At 46.0% G+C, this 11,087-nt stretch overlaps 1 protein-coding gene across 1 annotated transcript; it reads right to left on the bottom strand.

The window, feature by feature from the left end:
* Positions 1-4,800: 4,800 nt before the first annotated feature.
* FCF1 (FCF1 rRNA-processing protein) lies at positions 4,801-11,083 on the bottom strand. Its single transcript, XM_027880776.1, has 8 exons — positions 11,027-11,083; positions 10,869-10,936; positions 10,646-10,717; positions 10,236-10,384; positions 9,741-9,813; positions 8,756-8,843; positions 8,216-8,310; positions 4,801-5,438 (listed from the first exon to the last, which is right to left on the bottom strand). Exons 1-8 carry the CDS (start codon positions 11,027-11,029, stop codon positions 5,390-5,392), a joined length of 597 nt encoding a protein of 198 aa, XP_027736577.1. The 5' UTR covers positions 11,030-11,083; the 3' UTR covers positions 4,801-5,389.
* Between the last annotated feature and the right edge of the window lie 4 nt (positions 11,084-11,087).

Below are 11,087 nucleotides of genomic sequence, written 5' to 3'. Positions count from 1 at the left end.
GCGGCGGCTCACGGTGGGCGAACTGCTTCTGGTAGCTGCGGACGGGCGGCGGCCCCGGAGGCACTGGCGGCTGCTGCTGCCAGTCGGTGAAGGAGCCGGGCAGCGGCGGCGGCGGCAGCCCCGGCGGGGGCGGCCCCGGCGGCGGCGGCGGGCCCAGCAGCACGGACTGCAGCTGCTTCTGGTGCATCTGCTGGAGCTGCTGCAGCTGGGCCAGGTGCTGTTCCTGCAGGCTCAGAAACCCCGAGGAACCGGCGGGCGGCGGCGCGGCGGCGGGGGGCGCGGGGCCCGGCGGCGGGTAGCTGGGCAGCGGCATCGGCGGCACGGCGGGAGGCGGCACGCTGGGGGGCGGGATGGGCAGCGGCGGGGGCGGAATGGAGGTGGGGGGCGGCGGGTAGTGCCCGGCCGCCCCGTACAAGCCCCAGGCCGGGTACATGGCGGAGCGCGCAGCGGGCACAGGCCGCGGCGGCGGCGGCGGGCGGCGCACGGCGCCTGCGCGGAAAAGCCCCGCCCCGCCGAGCAGTCGAGCGCGAACGCGGGGCCAGAGCGCTCAGAGGCGCCCCTTGGTGGGGGGGGGGGCGGTGGCGGCACAGCGCCCCCTCGCGGGCACGGCCGCCAGCCCGGCGACGGGACGGGGGGTCAGCGCGGGGAAGCCGCCGGGGCTCCGTTTTGTGTCGGGGTGCCGGCAGGTGCCGCGCAGGCAAGGCTATGGATGGCTGTCCCGGCACCTCCGCGGGCCCTGATATCCCTGGGGCGCCGGTGCCCTCTGTTCCCTGGGGTGGCCGTGTTCTCTGCCCGCCCGCTGTGCCACGGCCGGTGTCGCCGTGCCGCTGCGGTCCCGCCACAGCCAGGTCCGGTGACCGGGGGCTCCGTAGCAGAGCTGGTGAACCGTAGCGACTGAAGGGTGGCATGAGCGCGGCCACACGTCCCCCCGAGCCGGGCCCCGGGAACGACGCACGAAGGGAAAGAGGTCCTGCAGCCTCGGGAAGGGCAGCGCGGAGCCCCCCGAGGGGACGGCGCTCTGCGAGGTGATCCAGCCCCGATGATCCAGCCCCAGAATGCCATGAACGATCCTGTTTCCAGCGAATATGCTGGCGATAAACCTGATACACGAACACGAGAATGGAGCAGTGGATGTGTGAAAGTGCCTCATCCATTACAGAAACGACTGCACTGAGATGCAGGAAAGAATCTTTGTTTGTTTCTCCCTTCCCACACTATAGCATGAGTTAAACATACAAATATCTTCTGTATCCCTTTAGTAATGATTTATGCCAAGTTCTAAACTGCACTGAAAGACATGAGGGCTTGTGTGTCTGAATTCTAGTAGCTGGGCAGCGCAGCCTCCTGGCTGTGAGTCAGCAGGGCACCAGCACTGTGTGTGTCACTCCTTGCTCTCCTTCCCAAGCACAGAAAATATGAGCAATTTTTGCCATGTTCAGTCTCTAGTTCATGACTGGCAAATCAAGGATCCCTGGCCAGTGCAAAAAGGCACATGTTGGAGGAAAAGTCCTAAGACTTTTCAGTCAGGAGAAAAATCAGGAAAACCAGATTGTTAGGGAGAGGAAAAGCTTTGTCCTCTCTGGTAGAAAAGCTGGACTTTGTGTTCATTTGTTGTTAAATTCCAAGGAATCTATAGACGAGATACATTAATACCATTAATCTACAAGAAAAGCTTTCACTGTGAACTCAAGTTATGAGATGCAAATCTCTAAGAAAACTATTTTAATACACATAGAACTGTCTTTTCTATTCTTTAGTATCCTTCTTTTCATCTAGAGGCGATTATTGGTCCTTTTACATTTAGGATGATCTAGATTTCTCCTGCAGTGAATATGACTTCCAGATAGCATTTGTACTTTTAGCTCCTATTTCCTCTTCACCGTGCAGGTACTTAGCATTTATATCCCTGAGCTCTATGGGCCAGTTTACTCACTAAGCTTTTGAAAGTCTTCTTCAAAATAGGGAATTCTTCCCCAAATAGGGAATTCCTACTGCAAACATCCTGTAATTTAGCCTCCTGATCTGTTCACTCAGAGTGAATTCTCTTGTGATCAGTTTACTCACAGTTATTTCCTGCAAGCAGGTCTCTCCCAGTATTCTTGCTCTTAGCTGTGGTTACTCAATATTGTCAAGAGACTTGTTGCTTTCCTTATGAATACATGTACTTAACCACTTTCAGGGACAACTGTTTTCCAGCCTACATTGAGGAGGGCAAACTGTAACTTTCAAATAACTTGATGCTTTTTCAGTACTCACTTCTGGTTTGGACAGCAGTAGAGTTGACTTCCACCAAACAAGACACATTGGCTTTACCCAGTGTTACCTTGCCCTAAAGCAACCCTGCTAAGTTCATATTATGCCCTCTAATTTTTTTATTCTGAATATTTTATTGTTATTCTTTTATTCTATTCAGTCTGTAACATTAGTGGCTGTCATCATGTTGGTTTTAGTTTTTTTTAAGCTCATGTTCTTTCTGCTTCTAAATGCTACTATGCCGCCTCTCTGTTATCCCTCAGTCAACCTGTGTCACATCCTGGATTAACAGCTTAAGTTTCACTTCATCTAGTGGTAAGGCTGCAGTAATCTTAGGCCTTCTGGTAGCTCCAGAAAGGAGTAGAAATTATTTTCTCCTATTCTTTGTATAAATTCAAACTTTCTTTACACGGCTGCCCTGGTTGTTCTCTGTCTTCTGAAGCTGTGGGAACTGGCTACAGCAAGAGACAGGATGTTAGTGGGGAGGCTGGATTCTCTAATTACTGAGAAACACTGCAAGCATCTGTTTGATATTTAACTCCTGAGCAGGTTTAAACCAACTACCATAGTTGGGTCAGGAAGGAATTTCTCCTCTGGTTTGGACTGGCAGAGTTCTGCATTTGTGGGAATATCAAAGTATTCTAGCTTATCAAACTCGATTTTCTGTGACAAGGATCTTTCCTCCTTTGATATGCTGTAAGCTGGATCTGAGGTTGGGATACCATTATGTGCATGGAATAAATACTTTCCTCTGAACCAAGTGTTTGGTACACAGGTTCCCTGGCACTGCAGGAGAAGCAGTTGATCATTCAGGTGGTCCTTTCCTATCCTGTTTATCTTCTGACAAGGTTCTTTGAGCTAATATTTAAGTTTTTCATCTTGCCAATTATACTCAGTTAAAAAAAATTTCCTGATGGGTTTGTTCACTGCCAATACTTTCTCCTTGCTGCTCAACCTCTAAACCTTTTAACACATCTTTAGCAATTGCCTTATGTGTATTCCAGGTTCCTCCTCCTTTTACTAAAAGAGAGAGTAGAAGGAATAAAGTAAATGGACACATTTGCTTTGATTCCTACCCACAGCTACATACGTGTATTTTCATGAAATCCCTCCAATAGGCATTATGCTGGCAGGTACATGTTCCCCAAATTCATCATTCCCCAAATGCTGTACTTTCGACCTCTTATCTGGTGCCAGAAAGATTTTATCAAATATTACCATATATGTTCATTTCTTTCTTCTCCAGTCTCCTTCCATTTAGGTTAATTCAAGCAAAGTTATTTGCACTGGAACAATTTTAGTTAACTCTTTACTTGAAGAATTCTTTCAAAACTAGAATTATTCTGAAATCCAAGTTACAGAGATCTAATCCTACAACTATTTCTCAGTCCTCATTTGACGTAACATGGGCTTCAAGTGTTCATGACAATACTCGATCATTTAGCTTAAAGAAATGTAACTTGGACTGAGAGAAGAAAACTAACGATATTATTTTTGAAATGCACATATACCGAGTGTGAAATTTCAGGGTTGTTGGCTACTCTCTTCCTGGGTGAAGGCTGAGAAAAAAAAACTTCAACTGTGATAGCCTGGAAGGGTCTAAGTTTTGAAAGTGTCAGTATGCCCACCTGGATACCACCTCCTTTCAGGTAGTTATAGAGAGTGATAACATCTCCCCTGAGCCTCCTTTTCCTCAGACTAAACAACCACAGCTCCCTCAGCTGCTCCTCATAGGTCTCGTGCTCCAGACCCTTCACCAACTCTGTTGCCCTTCTCTGGACACACTCCAGCACCTCAATGTCTTTCTTGCAGTGAGGGGCCTAAAACTGAACACAGGACTCGAGGTGCAACCTCACCAGTGCCGAGTACAGGGGCAGGGTCTCTTCCCTAAGCCTGCTGACCACACTATTTCTGATACAGGCAAGGATGCTATTGGCCTTCTTGGCCACCTCTGCAGCCAAATCAGTATAAGGCAATACAGGATAAAAGCTCTAATAAAGTTTGGAAATTTTCTTAATTTTACCAAGAATACAAATTTTCAGTCTTCTCCTGTATTTTGGCCAGGAAGCATACTTTGGCATGTTGGCCCCTGCTGGCCCTGTCCTCACCACAGAGCAGAGATCATAAGAGCAAATTATATTGCTGAGAACTAAGAAGTAATGGAGAAGATATGAGAATGCAGAGTTATGGCTTTGAAATACTTTTCCTCCTGCATTTCTCCTCGTGGCTTAACCATTGCTTTCCATCCCTTCTTTGACCACTTCCTTCCCTGCAGTAAATGCTGCAGGTCTCTGGGAGACTCTCTGCAACCATTGCTCTTATTCTCCGACACTTTTCTGCTCCCAATTCACATTAACACCTTTCCCCATTTGACACCTTCCTCCTCTTCCCTGATACCTAATGGAAGTGATAAGAGTTTGAGGTGCATAGGTTCCAAGCAAACAAGAGGGAGAGACCCGTTCCAACCCAACCCTACCCTGTCCCCACTACTCTAAATGTAAGCAAAAGGACCGGACTGCCAGCCAACCCACTACTGACAGGACAATCTGAGCAGGACACTTAACCACACATCATTCATTGTACAGTTGAATAAAAGCCCATTAATTCCCAGATCATCAATTCCCAAAATCTTCTAGACTGCTGTTCCAGAGAAGGCCCACCAACTGGTGCAGAGCTGATATCTTTTCTCCAGAACGCAGGTGCTTATTTGTTTGAGGAAACAGGTGTGAGGGAGCTTTCCAGAGAAATATCTGTTCCACTGCAGGTGCACCAATAAGAAACTTTTAAAATTTCTGTGGTTTCATTCTCAGCCAGAGTTGCATCACCAGTATTTAATTCAGAATGCTGAAATTACTTTTTCCACGGATCACAATGAAGACAGAGTTAGGCATGTTCTGGGCACTGCCACCCTCTGTTTCCCATACACTTCTCCCAGCTATAGGCAATCAGAATAAGTCAGAACAAGGATGAATAAAACCAGAATCTTCAAAATAGCTTTTTCATAGAAAATCAAGGCTAAGAAGTCAGTTCAGTGTCACCCATGGTCCTGTGAGTAAAAGAGAAAGCAGGAGGGTTGGAATCAGAAGGATCCTTATTCCGGCTCAGAGTCCTGGCATCAGTGGCTTGGCTGGACAGGTTAGAATCGAGGAGCTCCATAATCATCCGGCATTCTCTCAATATTGTACCTGAGAAAGAAGAAAAACTTATGAAGACAACCTACTCCACACTGCTCTCCTCCCCACTGTGGTGGAGCATCTACCCCCTCCTCCTCCTTGGGGCTGCTGTATGATTTCAGGGATTCCAGATAGGCCTTGGTCATTGTGTAATGAGTTGGGTGGTAAAGCATCCCTTGAACATACCAGGAAGCCTTTCATGGCTAAGATGGAACAGCACTGACTGAACCAGGAACTCCTGTTGCCTAGCTAAGGTGAAGGATGAGAGTGCAACTAAGCAGCCATCCCCTGCCCTATCTGAATCATGGCCTGAGTGGAATGGTACCATTGTGTGGTAGTTTTAATCTAGGCCTTCCCTGGTTACCAGTTTGTAACCAAGGAAGGGGCAGTGTTCCCAGTATTCCATTTGATTTTTTACGTAAATCGAGGTATAAATAAGAAGGGAGGAGAGGCCTTCGCTCCTCTTCTCTTATGGCGAAGTTCGGGAACACTGGGTCCCTGCATTGGTCTCGCTTATCTAAGGCTGAGGCCTGCAGCATCCACTGGCCTGCCACGTGGAGGCTTGGGGAGTGCTGGCTGTGTGTGTGTCAATCCTGTTTTTTTCTAAGGGACGTGGTGAGATTTGTTTTACTAGTTATTTTACTAATTCTCGGGTTTCATTGCGTATATCTGCTCGGTGTCCTTTTTTTGTTCCCTTTTGTTCCTTTTCCCCTTTCCCTATCCCTTCGGGGGGTGTTTGGATTCCCTTTTGCTGTGTACATAGCATCTTAACTGTAATATACATAAAATATATATATATTTTTATATAACTAGCTTGATTTTCGAGTTCTTCAATTTACATAGTTTTTTTCCTTTGCCCTGGGGGAAGTAGAGAGGGGCTGCTACTGGGGGGTTGAGCATTTGGCAGGGAGCCACATTGTTACTGGAGTTTTGGAAACTCTAGTAATTACCAATCTGGATTGTGGCCTAGATGTGCAATTTATGAACGACTAAAACCAATCACCTTGCTACTCTATGAACAGTGGTCTTAAGTGAGGCCCTTTGAGCTCTCCTGGGCTGCAGAGTGCTGTACCAGCACCTCCCTCTGAGCGGGACACCTCTCAGAGCTCATGAACTCTCAAGTATGCAATACATGAAGGACTGTAGCTCAGCCCTTCCCTGTTGAAAAATGCACAGGCATTCAACATATTTCACTGAACCTGAAGGGAATTTTTGCCAGGTACCTTTACACATTTAGATACATCCATCTCTGTTTCATGTGCACATGTGTGAATTGGCTGAAATACTCTTTACCAAGCGTAGTATGAATGTTGTTTCCTGCATCTATAATTAAGTCACTGTTATAATTGTAGTAAATCCTACTGAATCACTTTATAAATGTTAAGTTAGTCATGATTAAGTGCTGCTAAAATCTAATTTAGACAGAAACTGTTGATCAAATCTGGGATTAAGTTTGGATCCAGCCACACCTGGACTCCATCAGGAGTTCAAAAAGTAAGGGAGTCCATTCTGAGCCTTGTGACCAGATAGAAGGATTTTATATTGAATTTTTAGACCTAAACCATTGACCAAGCCTGGAGCTAGGATTGGATTAAGCCACACCTAAACTCCGTCAGGAGTTTAGAAAGCAAGGAGATCCTTTCTGAACGTTGTGACTCAATAGGAGGGTCTTCCTTACACTTTGCACTCCCAGTCTCCATGCAAGTCATCCTAAATTGATTCTAAACTGATTTTTCTTTGCATTTTTCATCCACGTAGTAAGAGAGTGAACCTTGACATCTAACTCCGTTAAGTTGCACTTCTGCAAATTTATATTAGGACTTGCTTTTGCTAATATCTTTAATGGTGATTGCTGCAGTGGCCTAAACCACCCATTCACAACACTATGCAGCAAAAGGCTTACAGACAGACTAAACAGCAACAAGCTTTGCTGCATTTTTATCTGCAGCTTGGATTCCCATAAAAATATTAGTTCTGAAAGTAAAAAGTCTTCATAACATTGCTGTTATTCTTCACCCTAAACTCAGAAATCAGGCATCTCAGAAACTCACCATCTCCAGAGAAGGGAAAAAAAAAAGGTGGTCCTGTAAGACTTAGGATTTAAGAGCAGACCACTACAGAGAATAAAACTTTTGACCTTCAACTTATAATTCCCAGAATCACAAAATCATTTAGGTTAGAAAAAACCTCCAAGATCACCAAGTCCAACTTCTACCCCGCTGGGCATCCTGTTCCAAAAGTTCATGGCCACAGTGAATAAGACACAAAGATATTTTGAGAGAAAAAATTTCTGAGCCACATTCTAATTATAGATCACTTAAGACTTTACATATTTCTAGCAATCAACCTCCTCATTTCCAACATGCTGCACCAGTATCCTTCTGAGTTGTTTAGTTTTTAGCTAAGAAGCAAATTCACTCTCTTAGCTGAGGATATGCAAAACTACCAAATGGAATATGGAACAAGAATGTTCTTTTCCTCAAGGACCTGTAGAACACATTTGCCTGTTAGTCCTGCTGCTGCTGGTAAGCAAAACTGATGTATGAAAACACTGGCCTCAAGGAAAGTAGCTCTCCTGGTAAAGACAAGTGAACAAGTAGACTGCAATAAAAGTGGGTCTGCGGCCAATCTTTTCCCAGCAGTAGCTGTATTTCAACTTCTGTGCAAACACCAGGCCCTTTACTGCAGCCTGCACTACAGACAGTGCAGGAGAGAAGTACATGGTGACAGAGTCCCTGTCAGACAAGGATTGTACTGGGCAGGGTTTCTCTCTGTCAGGGGGCCCTTACCTGTGCCTGGAAATATACATTATAGGCACTCCAGGGATTTTTCGTATTCTCCGCTTGAGCTCTTTATCTACGGTGGCCACAATGTAACATTTGTGCTGGAAAAAAAAGAAGACAGGTCAGATTTAACACCAGTGAACCCACAGAAAGGAGACATAACAGATCAAACATTTCTATTCAGTGAGCTCATTGAACACAAGAAGGCTAAGAGTCCTTAGCAAGGCATTATTAGGACTTGTACAGAATTCCACAGTAACATCCTTCTGGTCATCAAAATAGACTCACAGAAATTTCTGAAAGTCTGTCCAGCCTTCCAAGATGACAGCTTTCCCATCCTCAGTGCTTCTTGATGCTGTTCTATGCAACAAGAACACCCAGGGAAGACAAAACCTTATGTCAAATAAAGTTGTTGTAGACACTGAAACTGCCCCTTTGTGCAATTTTGTAGTTACTTTGTGGGAAATTTAAGTCATCAGTAGTTAGGAGGGCTCAGGAATTTTTAGTATGTTAGCACAGTACAGAAAATGTCAGAGAGGGAAATACCTGAGTGACCCTCTGTACCAAGCAGTCATCTGCATAGGTTCCTTTGTGCATACACGGCAAGCGTTCAAACCGAGGGTCCTTGGCAATTCTGTGGGGACATATAAGGCAGCATCACAGTAATCACACTAGAGAGTATAGTAACACAGTATGGAGGAATAAGAAAACAGCCATTTCTGTGACATACAGAACATTGTTCTCAAAACAAGGGCTGAAGGGATGGAGTAAATGGTACATAAAAGTCAAATGAAATGAGGACCAAAATAGAACGCAGTTTGTCTAATTATTATAGGTTAAGTACTTAGTACTGGTTAGCTGGATTCAAAATCTGTATAATGTCAGGCCATTGCCAAACAAAGTAATTTGAAATAAGTTATCTGTGGGAAGAACTAGAACTTCCAGTATGTGATCGTTTGTACCATGCATTTAGGGACATTGCACCTTCTCTCTGAAGGGCACCATCGAAGCTGCTTAGGGGATGTACTTGGATAGTTTACAACACACCAGGCCAAAACAAAAAGTAAAGAACAATACATCTGAGTGGAGGACATGAACTACACTGGACTAGTGTTGTATAGATCACACAATAACCTAGCTCTAGATTATCAGTACATGGTACCTGCTCATACAGGAGTAATATGAAGTATGAGTAAAAAATTCCATAAGACTCGTGTCACTTCTTTATTTGTTTTTAGAAATTCTTAAAAATTATAAAAATTTTTAAAAAATTAAAAAAATATATATATTTTGAGAAACAGGAAAAAGGCTTACTTTGAAAGTGTTAGGAGGATATAAGATTACAGATTGATACTGTGCCCTCATACATAGCATTTTGTTTTAAAAACTAAAAAAATCTAAAACTTGAGACATTGTACTCATCTTGTACAGCCAGAGAAATAAAAACAAGTTCAGGACTCTGCAACAACCTAACCACCCTCTGGTGCAGGAGCACCAGTCATGGCAAAAGAGAAGAACACCCTGCACCTACCTTAATGCCACACGGTACTTCTGTCCTAACTTCTCGATTTCACCCATTACACAATCTGTGATGCATGGAATACCTACATGCAAAAAAAGCCCATATTAATACTAAGCAAAATTTATTCACAGACCTCTAATTGCCCACACGTCCAGGAACTATCATGGAACTCTAAAACATACTACTTACAGCAAGAACTGATAAGGTTGCAAAGTGATGAAACGTAGAGCCACTGGGTTTGACCATGCTACGGTAATTTTAGTTATTTAAGTACTAATGCTCTACCTTTGTTGAGACTAGCATTTAAGACCACTGTTTGACTGAAACCAGAGACAGTTCCAGGGTTACCGTAGGCATGAACAACGAGCTCCAAGATTACAGCACATATCCTTTTTTCAAGATTTCTGTTATTTTCAGCCAGTGGCATGAGGCTGACAAAGCACATTCCAAGCACACTGTGGCACTGCTTGGTCAGAAGAAGCTGCGAGTGGTGCAGACACTCACACTTGGCATAGAGACAGTCCATCATTGACTGCACTAGATCCAGCTTGGCCTTGATGGAGAAGTTGATGAAGTTAGTGTCAACCAGGATGTGGTAAGGGGGGCCCAGCTGTGTATTATACTGGAAGAACAAGCAAGAGGGATGCTGGGGGCTGCCAGGAAGACAAAGAATTCAAATCAGTTAAATGCATTTAACAACATGTCCAATCCTACAACTTGCACAGAATGAAGGAGTAATGAGCAGGAAGACTCCTGCTGCCTCCCAAGCCACAGTCCCTTGGTTTGGCACACCATGTCCTTCTCTGACAATTTTGCTCAGAAACATCCTCGGTTACAGTCTGCAGCGTGGCCTGACCTTGCTCCCTTCTTCTCTCCCTCCATCCCTCTCTCCCCAAAGTGTCGGCAGTACTTACACCTCCCGCTCTTTGATGGCGCTCGGGTCCTCTTTCTTCTTCACGGGGGCTTTCGCCCGGTCCTTCTCTTTACTGCAAAGAAACACAGGCACTGCGTGGGGACGAGTGACAGGGAAGGGCGGCCAGCGGTGGAGAGGCCTGGGCCGGGATCCCCGCTCCTGCCTCTCCCGAGCGGGACACGAGGACGCTGCAGGGCCCCGCCTGGGAGCGCAGCCACACTCACATGCGCTCATCCCGGAGGCTGATCATGCGCTTCATCACCGCGTACTTCCGCGCCTTCTTCTGCTTCCCCTGCAGGGAGACAGACACTCAGCCGCGATGAGCCGAGGAGAGACCCGACCCCAGCCTGCCCCCTGCCCCCTCGGCCCGCTGCCGGCTCACCATGCTGATCCCGCTGATCCCGCTGGTCCTGCCTCCGCCGCCGGTTCCCCTGGTGCGTCAC

Source organism: Empidonax traillii, unplaced genomic scaffold (genome assembly GCF_003031625.1).
Source record: "Empidonax traillii isolate 1590-97213 ecotype Southwest subspecies unplaced genomic scaffold, ASM303162v1 scaffold74:size2480735, whole genome shotgun sequence".
NCBI classification, from domain to species: Eukaryota; Metazoa; Chordata; class Aves; order Passeriformes; family Tyrannidae; genus Empidonax; species Empidonax traillii.
This window is presented reverse-complemented; position numbering and strand designations above follow the sequence as displayed.

Excerpts from the sequence above, each read along its gene's own strand:
- FCF1 (XM_027880776.1), bottom strand. Across the intron at positions 8,311-8,755 it reads TGGTACAGAGGGTCACTCAG|CACAAATGTTACATTGTGGC; the intron begins GTATTTCCCTCT and ends TTTTTTTTCCAG. Across the intron at positions 5,439-8,215 it reads ATGTATATTTCCAGGCACAG|GTACAATATTGAGAGAATGC; the intron begins GTAAGGGCCCCC and ends CTTCTTTCTCAG.